Source organism: Zonotrichia leucophrys, chromosome 2 (assembly GCF_028769735.1).
Source record: "Zonotrichia leucophrys gambelii isolate GWCS_2022_RI chromosome 2, RI_Zleu_2.0, whole genome shotgun sequence".
Taxonomy (NCBI): Eukaryota; Metazoa; Chordata; class Aves; order Passeriformes; family Passerellidae; genus Zonotrichia; species Zonotrichia leucophrys.
In genome coordinates, this window is record NC_088171.1 from 87,561,343 (window position 1) to 87,574,996 (window position 13,654).

A 13,654-nucleotide genomic window follows, 5' to 3' on the forward strand; every position below is an offset into this window, starting at 1 on the left:
GAAAAGAGTCTGTCTGTAAAAAGGTGGTATAGCTTGTTGATTCTCTGAGAAATTACAAGACCACTATAGCTTGACATTACTAAAATAGAAAAAAAAAAAAAGAGAGAAAGAGGAACAAGAAAGAAATCCAGTGCCTGTTTTTTATTTAGAAGAACAGACATTTCTCAAACTCAGGTTTGGACATTTCATGGACATTAATTTCAAAAAAACAATTGTAACAGCAGTTATTAAAACAAAAGTTTTGTGGTTCAGACAAAATGACTTGCCTGAGGAAAAATCTCCACAGCCCTTTGTCTCCAGGCCATTGGGCACAGAAATGGAACACTGCTGGCTGCAGCAGTTAATTAAGGTAGGCTTTTCTTTATCTCAGAGCATGAGTATCAGTTACAGATATTTCTTTGCATAACCCACCTATTCTGAAGTAGTCAAGCAAAAATCTCTCAGTATAAGAGAAAATGACACTTTATGGTAATTATGACAGAAAAAGGGAAATCAAGCTGATTCCTTCAATGCAGAAAACATCATAGCATTACTGTGAAAGAACTGCACGGTACCTCTCTGCCAGCGAAATGGGCTTATGCGACGTATATACTGTCTGCACTGTTGGAGTCGGGATGGTCTCTGCCAGAGACCTCAGCACGGGTGATGGAGACACCAGCGTAATCTTAGGAGACGACTGCACTGCACAGCATTGTAATTTGCTGTCTGCAAATTCTGCCTACAAAAAAAAAAAAAAAAAGTATACACACACACAGAATGAAAAATTGTAGATTAGCTTCTGCTGGTCTCGCCATCCTTCACTATCCAATTCATTGCCAAGCACACAGTAACAGCAACTAAGAATGAGAAAAAATGGGAGGTTGTGGCTATAACCTCTCAGTGCAGCCTCTGCACAGGCTCCACAGCCACCTCTTTTGATGCCTGAGGGACCAGCCTGATTGCAACATGTACTGAGTGAGGTGACACCTATGGGACTGGCAGCATTCAGGTAAAATCATGATCAGTTTGGAGAATGACACTTATCACTATTGTATTTCCCCTAAAAAATATGCAGAATGTTGACAACATGAGATTTCTGGAATATCCTTCAGGAATCCTATACAATTTGCTGGTGAGTCCTCTAACTACTCTTTGTTTTGTTAACAGCTGGGAATCTGGGTTTTTAGGATTAGGTTTCAAAATTTCCATCTCCTTCCCACTTTTGCTAACTGAAACATGCCTCAAGAGAATTTTTCTTTCAGTATCCAATGAAAAGCAATGTTAAAACAATATTGGAAGTGCAGATTTAAGACAAGTAGCAAGCAACCATCTCCTGTCTTTTAGATGAGGTACTTCAGCACAACAATATTATAGCAAAGACAGGGCTATTTTTACAACCAGAACGGGAAGATCCCTAAAAATCAAACAGTCCTGTCTTGTTTTTTGGTGTGGGCTATTTCTTATGCCAAACCAGAGCAGCTAGTGCCTGTGGTGCATATATGACCCTAACCTGGGAAGAATACAGAGCAACTGCAATTGTCAGTGCGTCAGGATCATTAAAACATGCTCCTACTGGCATCTATAGCCTACCTTTCTTCCTTGGTGCCTATTTCCTCTGACCCTGGTTCAGAGTCCAAGGCAGGGAGGAGGAAAAGTCACCATCATAAGAAAGCAGCTATTTCAAGAGCAACCTATTTTTTGGTCTAATTATCTCTCAAATTCTGCAACCCTCTGCAAGTGATTCACAAACTTAGTTCAAATAGTGGGAAAACTATTTGAGCCCAGGAAAGACTGTCTGTGTTAGGTTTGCTTGCTTATTGCCGCTTTTTAACATGTTTAAACACATCTCGAATGATCCAAAATAATCTCTGAAGCAAAAGGAATTCCATAAATTCCACAAAATTAGTAAAATGGAAAAATGAAAAATCAACTAAAGAAACTCTCATGTGTTGCTTTAAACATGTAAATAATGGCTAATAGGACCTGTTCAAAATTCTCTGTAATTCAACTTTTAAAATTCAACCTTACAAACTGCAGGGGTATGCAATTTGGTGTCCCTGTGCTCTGAGGACTGCCAGATCCTACCCTATGGCATGAGAAGAAGACATCACTCTGTCTGATGTAAATTGTGATGTAAAGCTGATGTAAATTCTGCCAGCCTCACTGAAATCAGCAGAGTGATGACAAGCTACATTTGCTGAAGAACTGCCTTGAGTCCCATAGTATGTCTGCTCTGGATGATGATTTTACAGTAGATATCCAAAGCATCTTTTTATACATATGTCTGATTGCACACTTAAGCCAAATATTCAACTGGTCTAAACAGATATAATTTCACTAATTTAAATCTATGTGGCTTACACCTGCCTGAGATTATGGCCATCATACCTGCCATTTTTCTTTGGAAATCTCTGAAATTCAGAGGGTTCCTGAGTTGAAGCTTATATTTAAACATTACAGGTAACCAAGTCATCTAATTTTTCATCTGATCAAATCAACAGAACTGCACATACACCACCAAATTTGGAGCTGTACGTGAAAGGTAAAGCCTTCTAAACATCACTATACATAATCCTTTTCCTGCTCAATAACATTCCAATGTTTTCTTCCAAGTGGGGAGAAAAATAAAATAAAATAAAATAAAATAAAATAAAATAAAATAAAATAAAATAAAATAAAATAAAATAAAAGTGGAGGGTAAGGGGAAACAAGGACAGAAAAAAATAAAATATAAAAATAAAGCAATTACCAAACATTACCATCTGGGTCTGCATGTGAGTGGAGACCAATCAGAGTTAGATCTTCCTGCAAGTCCTAGCTACCCTTCCCTTAGAGCTCCTGCCTGTGGTGTAGCTCTCTTCATGCCCTCAGCAGTGCATCAGGATGGTCTGAAATGCTGCAGTGGAGAGACACCTCCCTTTGGGATGGGACAGAGGGCTATGAAACATAGGACCAAAGCCACCTAACTCTCCTAATTGTTTTCCCATCTCTGTACAGTCCCATGGGTAGCTGCTTGTTCACCACAGATATTTGTACATAACTCACTAAAAGGAATGTACAGGCTCACATGATGGATCATACATCATTTGGTTTTTATTGCAATGGTATTTTAAATATTTGTGATCTCAGTTTTTCTCTCCACCCTACCCAGGGTAATGGAAATCTATGGGGACAAGATGGGATTTCAGAAAGATTAGCTTGAATTTTGCTTTGCTTCTTTTCTCCTGACAGAAGAAAACAAAAATTCAACATTTGAATTTGCCATGAAATAGCCTTTCTCTGCAATATGGAAATTTCTGTGGGTAAGTATATCAGTATACCTTCTATTTTAGAGTTCTGACCCCCCCCAATTATGAAAATAAATGTTATATAGCCCTCTTAAATTTTGCTTTCATCCTAACCATCAGACAAAAAAAATAATACCTGACAATCAATACTAATTAGTGAGAAAGCTATTTTGGGGGGCACATAATTTTGCTTAGATAAAGGAGTACTGTGAAAGACACAAGCACTGTAACTTTGGGTTAGCTTTATCACAATTTTATGGTCTGGACTTGCTGACATAATGAAACATTGATGTGAGATTCCTGTATACTTTCAAATGCATTTAATTAGAGCTCAACTGTGGCACTTACACTGCTTGGGAAGGCTAACTAACTCTAGCTTTAAAGTACCTATTTGGAGAAAAAACACATTTACATAAAAGCCCATGATCAGGTTTATTGTGAAAGAAAAGCCTTTCTTTAAATCATTAAATACAGACAGAACCTTCACATGACCCAACAGTGAATGAAGTAACTTATCTTGGATTATATGCCAGATATAGATTGCTGCAACCAGTAAAATTTAAAGTCAAAGTCCGAAATGCTTCATTTTGCAAATGTAACTTTAAAATTACAAATCATTTTGCATGGTGTTTATAAGCAGAGTGTTTCTTAAAGAGTAGTTATTTTTTCATGCTTCTTTGGTCATATTTATTACATAATGCCTCTGCCACCAAAGCAAGATTTTGAACGTACTTACTTTTTAAATTGTCAGATAATTGTTTTCTATTTTTATGTAGTTTATCTCACCAAAATCCCTAAGTCATGTCTTCTGTGAATATTTAACAAGAATGAAGTTCAATATTGGATTGAAGTTCTTGGGTAAACATGAGAGTTTGTACAAGGATACCACTGTAGTCATTCACACACCAACTATAATTCTTTAAAGTTTCAGCTGTACATTCAATGAAAATCAGGGCCCTCTTTGTGATGGCACAGCAGGTGGTTTCAGGCAGGAGGCCATGCAATTGCTGGACAGAGGACTAAATCTTCCCATTCCCTTACTGCTCCCTGTAAAGATGTTATGGAGCTTCACCAGTGTTCTCTACAGTCCTGAAATAAACATTTTGGGACTGACTTCATTGGTGGTGAACCTTGACCTTTAACTTTTAGTCCTCTGTCTATTAAGCAGCAATGTCTGAATGCAGGCAACATTTTGTATAATGGGAATATTTAACTGCTTCGTACTCTTAATTTCTACTTGGAATTTATCTTTTTTTAAAATTTTTTTGAGGACTGCTTAGTGCATAGATTTCTGACACTTTAAAAAATCAGTTGGAATTGTGTTAAAACACAGTTTTTTATTTGCACATTCTACTTACAGAAAACTGTGGTACTGTTGTAAAGGGATCGAAAAAAGGATTAGATGTATCAGCAGGGAATGTCTTTATCTTTAAAAAAGATAAAGAAAAAGATGTTACTTTCAGAGCATAAAAATGCAAAAGAAAAAAAAAAGCAGCAAAGCATTGCAACTACAGTGACATATCCAACAAATCAGAGCAGTTCAGCAGTGCCTGGACCAGACCCAAAAAAGACCCTTCCAAAAATGCATACAGAAACCTGATGATGAATAGTCAAAGCATAAATATGAAAACTTGAAAAATTAATTTTACCATGTAATTAAATATGTTGAGCAAATACAGAGCTGGTTGCATACAATATATCTTCCAATTCTGTCACCAGAATTATTATGTGATTCTTTAAGCCAGCACTACATTTTAAGATATGCAATATGAAGTGCAGGAGCAAATTTTGCTGTACAGGAACTTTGGGTAAAGAACTTGTGCTTTAAACATTTTAGACTTCCAAATTTTCACTTACACTGTTGCTACCAAAGACAAACAATCACCCAAGGTGGGATCACAAGAAAATCATATATTAAAAAACCATGGGGGCAGCTGTTTGTTTCAGGCAGCTAGGATGCTCTGTGTTGAGTAGAGGGCTGTGGATAAAGGATAACCCTTGGAGGTTTTTTGAAAAGTGCATGGAAACAAAGAGGGGAGAGACCAACATATCCATCTGCTGAGAGGGCTTGCTCCATGACGATATAGTCACTGGTGTGACCAGACCCTGCTGGAAATCACTTCTGCCCTTAACGTAGTTTTAAACATTAGCTGAAATTAAAAATATATTAAAAGCAGCAACAATCTCTGTCCCACTTCATTGTGAATGCTGTTTCTCATTATTTTCCTTTTTAGAATGCAGACATTATTATTCATTAATTCAGAGAGGACAAAATAGCAAATAAACATTTGAATTGGAACTGCACTTCATGCTTTCCCTTTGGAAAATTACATTTTTCACTGTAAAGGTGTGTTTTTTACTTTATTACAGAAACTGCTGTGCATTGCTTTGTTATGCATGTATTCAATCATAATTTACTAACTACAGCCATACAACTGTTGTCTAATAATGAGGAAAGCTACCTTGAGGGCTCTGAGCCCCTGCAGGCCAAAGAAAAACCTGGAATTATGACATCAAATATAATTAAGTAAATGTACAGTGTTTATTTTGCAAATAAAATAGCAGAAACATATTGGCTTATAAGGGTACCAAGGGAAATTAACAGCTATCTGCGGGCTTCCTTCTGCAAACATGTGGAATTAAGCTTAGCATTAATTGTCAGGCTTCTTACACATGAGGAGTATGGATAGCAATGATACTGTCAAGCATGTAAATGACTTTTTAACAGAGTAAAGGTGTTTGTAAATCAATTACACAGGCAAAAATGAGCTAACAACTCTGCGAAGGAGAAATTATTTCAAATTACAATTTTCTATGCAAACTTATTAAAGGAAGTTTCACAGTCCTTTTACAGTCCTATATTCATGTCTGTTAGCAAAGCATATGTATGTCTGCTGTACTGCTGATTGAACCTAACTCATTAGACTCACACAATAGCTCCTCACAAGTTTGTAATTTTACATTATACCCAGAGCCAAATCTGGACAGCTGTAGCATATCTCACTCTTTTGAGAGACAGCAAATATCCATGAGCCCAGGCTGACATTCCCAGGTTATGAAGGGTTTACAATATGATGTTACAGTACAAAGTACAAGTGTACTCAGTTACAAATAAAATCTTTGAGCCAAAGACAAACAGGGCTGGGAAGCTCTTTGCTAGTGTGCCATATGAGTTTGATATCCCACAGCTAAAATCTCTCCAATTTTGCCAGTTAGTCTCATTACAGAAATGAAGCGCAGTTACTGAACACAGGAAAGAAAAATTATGCAGAATACTGGAGGCTCCACTGAGATTTGGGAGCAGAGGCACATAACAGGAGTCAGCCTGATCACATGCTGTGACCCACAGCCATGCAGAATACCCTCTTGCAAAACCGGCAATCTGTGGATGTGTGTGAGGCCAGACTATGCATCCAAACAGACCATCCAGAAATGGTCAATCTGGTTTAGTTATCAATGTGAGTCCCTCTCTCAGGGAGCTGTGCTGTTTTAATCTTGAGAATAGGACAATGTTGAGAAATTAACGGCTCACCGAATTACAAACCACTCAATTTCTGGCCTTTTAAACAAAGTGTAAAGAGAAATTAGGGAACAGAGGGGAAAAACCCCATAGCTGTGCTCAATTTAAGAGTGACAAACAAACCATCCCACTTAGCCTTTGCTATTTTCTCTTCCCCCCATATTTTTTGCCTCTGAGAACAGCCCACTGTTACTCAAAAGGCACAACAGAGTTTATGTTTTGGCTCAGGCCTTGGTTAAATTATTGCTGCCAGCTTCCATAGGCAAGGCAGAGAGACAACACTGTTGCTGCCTCTTCAACACTGGCAAGAAGTTCTTATCTATTAATGGCTTGGCTCTTCTGAGTAGGAAGTTGGTACAATATCCTAATCCATACAATAGCAGAAAAAAAATATATTCAAGATTATTGTTTAGACAGAGGATATGCAGGATGGGGAGACAACAGTGTGGAAAACATCACTTTAAAAACTGGTTTATGTGAAACCTGATTTGGAAATTTGAAAGGTCTCTTCAGTCAAGAATACACTTTGCCTACTTTGACCTAACTGTCCTGCATGTTCACCATGGCCAGCAGTAGCAGTTGCCAGGACCTGGAAGGGGGAAGAAAAGCCTGTGATTCCCACCCCACCACACAAGGAAAGCAGCATCATGGGTGAGTCTCTTCCTTACCCTTGCACTGGAGTTGAGTTTATTGCATGAAATCAAAAATCTCAGAATAGCTCAGAAAGCAAAACAACTCCCTGAGCAGAGCCTAAATGTTATGCCTTCCCCACACAGCCTCTCTCCCTGTCCTAGGAGGAAGACATACCATACCTTTAAATATCTCCTAACTCACATGGAAGAAGCAGACTCTTAACTTTTCCAGGGTGCTTTCTTCTCCCTGTCATGGCAGCATCAGTTAAAAAATGCCACCTGGGAACTGAGAACAGAAGAAGGGCACAGCCAGCTCTACCACCTACTTCAAAGCTGCAGTTCCTCCAGCATCTGGAGACCCTCAGCAGCTTCCAGGCTTTACCTGAGAACGCACACATGAAAGGAAAAGGAGAGGGAAGAGGAAGTGGGCAGCTCCATGGACAGGTTGATCTCATGAGCTGAACTCTAGCTCCTCAGAGAAGTGAAACACAGTAGCTGTCAGTGCATGGAGTTCCTATACACCAGAGTGAGGTTTGCTGTCTGCTTTGGTATGAAACAAAACAAGTAACACCTTTAAAGTCTACAGCTGGGCACAATTCCTGTCCTGGCAGATGGAGCAGCAATCTCATCCACACTACTCAGACGGGCATTTTCTGGCACAGTCAGGCTCTTCCATGAGAGCAGCAGGGAATAACTGGTGTCACAGGGGCTACAGAAATAGCATGAGCAACAAGAGGTTAGAGCTGTGCTCTCCTTAACAGCACAGACAGGCTTTTAAGTACAAAACCCGATTTCAAGCACACTTGCTCTCTCTGCAGGAGTGCCAAGAGTCTTGCAGCCAAAGTCACAGCCATAAAACAACCTTTAAGGCATGCCCCATGAGTAACTGTCAGGTGGCAGAGGCATGGCTTGAAAGGGGAGGGAAGAAGGCTGACATTCCAGCAGCATCTCACATCCTGAGGGCTTGTTTCATAACCTGAAATGCCCCTTGCTTGAAAGGTCAGGGAGCAGTACCATAGCTACTTTGGACAAGTAGCTCCTTGTCTGCAATATTTAGCTTGGCAAGTTGAGAATTTACTAAGCTTAAAAGAACAGTTGACTCTCAAAAATAACTCAAAAAAACATTGGCATAGTCTCAAGAGACATCCAATGGTTGAATAATCTTTAAGGTGAGAAATCTGAACACCAGTCAGATATAACAGCCACATCAATTTTCATGGGAAAAAAAGCAAAAATTTATTCCTCTTTATTTTCTGCTACTACTCAAAGATTCCTATTGCATTATTGCTGTCCACTGAAGTGGATTCCTCCAATATTTTGGAGGAATCTCTGCCACAGCCAGAAAGAATTAATGCACTGATTTTCCTTGACATTTATATAGCAAGGGAGAATGAAGAAGCCTGAAGAAAGAATCCTCCCCTTTTCTTTGCATTTGTGCAAAGAGTTCTTCTGGATGGAATTTCAAATCTCAGTAAAAACAATTGCACCTTCCTGAAACACTTTTTAGATGAGTTAGGAGAAAAAAAAAGCAACTTTCTCATAAAAACAAATGGAAGTGGAAGGAGACAAAGAAAGAGCATTTTTGTTGAGTTTATTGATATAAAATCAGCTATTTTGGTATTTCTATCAGAAGGGAATATTACAAATGTCCTTGCTTTGACAAAAAAATACTACCTTTGGGAGAAGTGGGCTTAATTTGGATGTGTTCCCTTGCCTTTAGAATATCCCTGGCCTGGCACAATTATCCTTCCACAAAGGTCCTGTAAAATTTTCTGCTGTTGACGCTTTGCTTCACTGCCATCTCCTGCCCCTTGACAGGAGGCATTGGTAACATTATGGTGAGGACGTGATCTCAGTGGGTTTGCACTGTCTCTTTATACACTGACCAGATGGAAGACAGACTTCAGGCCAAACACTTCACTAGATTCCCATGCAGTACAGCAAGAAGAGGCAGTGCTGCTAACACCTGAAGCAGTATCATAAATAAGGCCCTCAGGATACACATAGAGCCAGAGGAATATTCTGTTTTGCTTTATTTCATTGCTTTATACACAATGTAAATTGAATACCATCATATCTATACAGCACAGAGACCTGTTTCTACTCATCAAATCAGAAAGGGACATCGGCTGGGATGTCTGGAGGATATTGCAATGGCATTTCCCTGTCCTGACATGTGACATGACATAAAACATTAGGCCTGGTTTCCAAAACCAGTGTGAAGATTACAGGCTCCACAATTTTTCAGTAAAGCTCCTTGTCTGCTGTAATACCATTTCAGTGGCTGAAATGCATACTGAGGCAGAAAATGTAAAAACCCAAAGAGTTTCTGGTATTTTTTACCATGCAATTTCTACAGGGACAAACAAATTCTTTTGAGTGGGAGCAGTTTCAGGCTCAAATGATCCAACACTTGGATTATGTCAACCCCAGTTCATGTCCTTCTCATGTGGCAACATAACCACCATGACAGGTAGGCATAATCACTGCCAGGATGCACAGGGTGAAAATCAGACCAAAACAGTGCAGCAAACTTGCAACAGGACAGAAACATAAATCAGAAATACTATTCACTAATTAGTCTTGGAAAAATCTGTGTGAACTTGATGCCCTGATGAACCACATTTGGTGCAAATCCCACATGCATTGCATCACACTCCACCTTCTTTTCATGGGATGCAGGATTTTTTCTAGTTTTTGTATTGATATCCAGGTGTTGGTGTTAGCAGACAGATTTTGTTCACACTCATTAAAGAGTCTGCAGAAATGTACTAATGAAAACACCCTGGGGACAAAATGAGAAGTTTCTTAAGAGGATGGGTTTCTGTTCAAGCCACTAATCCAGGAAAGAAGAAGCTACATGTTCAGAACCTCCCTGCCCTGTCACTCTCTCTGAGGAGACAACACTGGAAAATCTCCCTCATAGTTCCATCTGGTATTTGGGTCTCCCTTATTCATCTTGCAAAAAACTAGGGGAGTCTGGAGATCAAGAAAATACTTCCAAGAATATTCTTTGATTCTTAAGAACCACATAAGTACATCCAAATCTTTGAATCATCTGATTTGGTGTGAGTTTCCACAGGACAACTGTACTGCAGTACAGAGTCCTGATTCCCACAGGTTCGGCTCAATTCCTTCTGGTGAACTGAAAAAGCTCCACTTTGAAAGCTCCATGTTCACCCCGCAGTATCTTTGATGAGACAAGTTCTCTTGGGGCCCCTCAAATGGTGAGCTTGCCATTCCTTTGCTAACTGATGTACACCAGCCCTTCTTTGGCCCTTGCTGCAGGTTGAGTCCACCTGCCCTGGAACATGACCTGGCAGCATACACCACCTTCTTGATGTCTCACCAGCTGCTTGGACTTTCCTCTCCATCAGGTATTTTCCTCCCTCTTAGAGGGACACTGTGCAATCCAACCCAACACAGAGGCACTGTCAGGAGGTGGCTACGTAGTTCCTTGACTGTGCTCCGGTGACTTCGGTCTCCCAAACGGATATCAAGGGAGTTCATGAGAGTAGAAGATATAGAAGGTTCTGTTTCTGCTAAAGCTTGGATTTGCTGCAGTTCTAGCCTTTCACAGATACTTCTTGCATAATAGTTTGTGGCTGCAATATAAACTATACACCATTTGCAAGCAGGTCTACCTAAATCACAGCAGTTAAGATGCCCTGGATATAAGCCTGAATCTTCACATCAGCTTCTGCAACAATTTACAAGGACAGCTCTACAAATTTTGTTGGTGCTAGTATCTTTTTAATGCTACCTTTAGGGATCAAGTACCCTAGATTTTCACTCTAAGGATTGTAATTATGGGTTGCTAGCAAAGGGATTTCAGAGGTATTGGGAGAGCACGAGGGATGACGGTAATAGTGTTATTAAATCAGTCCAGCATCTCTACAGCACATTGGAAAAAAATGCATATCCTGGATCATTTTTAGGACATAACTTTGCCTTGTGAATATTTTGGAGAAGACATTTTCAAAAGAATACAGAATAAGAACAATTCAGATGTGACAAAACAAGATGGTGTCCATGCTCTCACAGTCTTCAGGATTTTCAGTACTCTTTCACTGGTGCTGTGAAGGTGAGCAAGCTTAACAGAACATAACCACAGAATGGGCTGTCAGCCCAGTCATCATCCCCTGAGGAAAACGTGGCAAGGCAAAATGATGTCACAGTCTTGGTGAGTTGGCTACAATCCAGACTAAAGATTTGCTTGGTCTTTGTTTAAAACACAGAAATGAAACAAACAGAAAGCAGTAGGTACCCACTGTATATGATTGCTCTCCAACAGTTGCTGCATTAGTTGCATTTCTGGAACAGCTAATGCAAAGTTACCTTTCTTGTCCCTTGGCTTTTACCAATGAAATCAACGGTGATCCAGTGGTGGGTGCCTACACCACGTTCACAGCTAACAAAATCAAGTGGCATCTTGGCAGATGGAGGCTGTTTTCACAGAAGAAAGTCACTAAAGATGGATAACATTAAGAGGAGGAAATGAGTGTTGTGATTCCTGCCAGTTGAGAATGCCCCAGGTAAGACATATACTTCCCAATTTCACTGCCAGCAAGCAGACTGTATTTCCTACCAGATGGAAAAACTCAGCCCTTACCTCACTTGATTATTTCTAAGTATAGACACTGACCCAATAACTGTTAGTTCACCAAGAGACTTATTAACATGGAGACTTTGAACCCAGGGACATTCCCACAAAGGCTGATTAATAACCATGTAACACACCTGCCCTTTTTCAGAACCCTCAGGATCACATTCCTGTCTTGAAAAGTTATGACACATTGGCACAAACAGTGTACTTCTTGACCTTAGTCCTACAGAAACAAATAGTTTGTCTCTCTAGTGTAATCAATCTCTACTTGTGTAAGAGAAAAAGCTGGCTGAAAGTCCTTAAGTGTCTAGAAACTCAACCCATCACAGTCTCCTTGAATGTCAGGATAGTAAGAAATACTTTGCACCAATTTTCTGTCCTATTTTTCTGGGCTATTGAGCTCTGATAAAATCCCCAGGAGTTTATACAGTTCATTATTTTAAAGGAAAAGAATAGCACAGGTAGATTAAAGTCAGTGAAGCTGCAGAAAAAGTGTTAAAATTACAAACTGGTGCACTATTTATAAATCTATAAAGAAGAACACTTGAGTGTATTTTCAACTTCAGCATGTGACCAGTCCCAGGGACTACCACAGCCTTAATCTGTGCACGTGCCTACAAACTTTGGAGACCTCTCACAAGTTATGATCTCAAGTACACGTAAGAGTGCTGACTGCTGTGCTGTGCTGCAACTGCCTCACTACTCTAAATATCTACTCTGAATTAAGGTTCTATAAGACAATAATAATTTCCCACCATAATATGTCACCTTTTCCAACATGCATCAAGGAAGCAGAGCACTGCTTCTTTAAATGTAGTGGATACAAAACTATTTGATCCTATCAACTCCAGCTGGAGTAGAAGCTGAAAGTCTACAAGAAGCAGTGTGTTGCTTAGTTTAAAATTCATGCATGAACAAATTCAATCCCATATCTAGTAAATGTTTTGTAATAAATGTTATAAATAAAAACCTATTTATTCATAACCTCATTCCCTTGACTATGAATCATTCATATTGCCAGCCATCAAGCATTAAATAAACACAAAGATTCTGTCTTGACTCAAGTAAAATCTAGTTGTGTTCAAACACAAGAGCTCATTAGGCATATACAGATTCAAACACCTGCATTGTAACTATGCCACACTATGCCCATTCAGTGTGGTGAAACACATCAGAGGCCTCTGTGTCTGAGGAATATTACCCTAAAAGCCAGTCTCCCAGTCTGAGACCCTGCACTCAGATATGTCCCAGGCTAAAGAGATTAGTCCCAGCCAAGGCATAATCCAAATCAATTAGGGCTATTAGCACATAACTCACTCTTGCCCATCCTTAATTACAAAAGAAATATCTCCTTTGGACCAAGAGCACAAGTATAGAACTCTTCTGCTTGGCTCAGGAATGACAGCAGTTTCAGTGCCAGAAGGTCGTTCTCATATGAGCAGAGCTCTGCTTCCCCATATTTTCTTTATTGAGCTAAGGCTTGAGAGGATCCATTATTAAAGACATCTCTGTGAAGGCAACTGAAGAGCATTATAATGTTGCAGGGAGCAGGAAAAGTAAAATAAAAATGAGAGAGTGGCCAAAAAATGACAGTCCTCTCCCCAGAGATCTGCTTGTGGCACCTCTTCAA

General features: G+C 39.5%; 1 protein-coding gene across 3 annotated transcripts in view; it reads right to left on the reverse strand.

Annotated features, from left to right (window-relative positions):
- The window catches only part of EPB41L4B (erythrocyte membrane protein band 4.1 like 4B), a 169,800-nt gene that overhangs the window by 5,839 nt on the left and 150,307 nt on the right, over nt 1-13,654 (reverse strand). For 2 of the 3 annotated variants that reach the window (XM_064705605.1, XM_064705603.1), the window contains 2 exons: nt 4,625-4,693; nt 555-718 (listed from right to left, as the gene is read on the reverse strand). In XM_064705605.1, coding sequence (XP_064561675.1) covers nt 555-718; nt 4,625-4,693 — 233 coding nt within the window. The remainder of the gene's footprint in view (nt 1-554; nt 719-4,624; nt 4,694-13,654) is intronic. The other variant, XM_064705604.1, reaches the window with a different exon arrangement.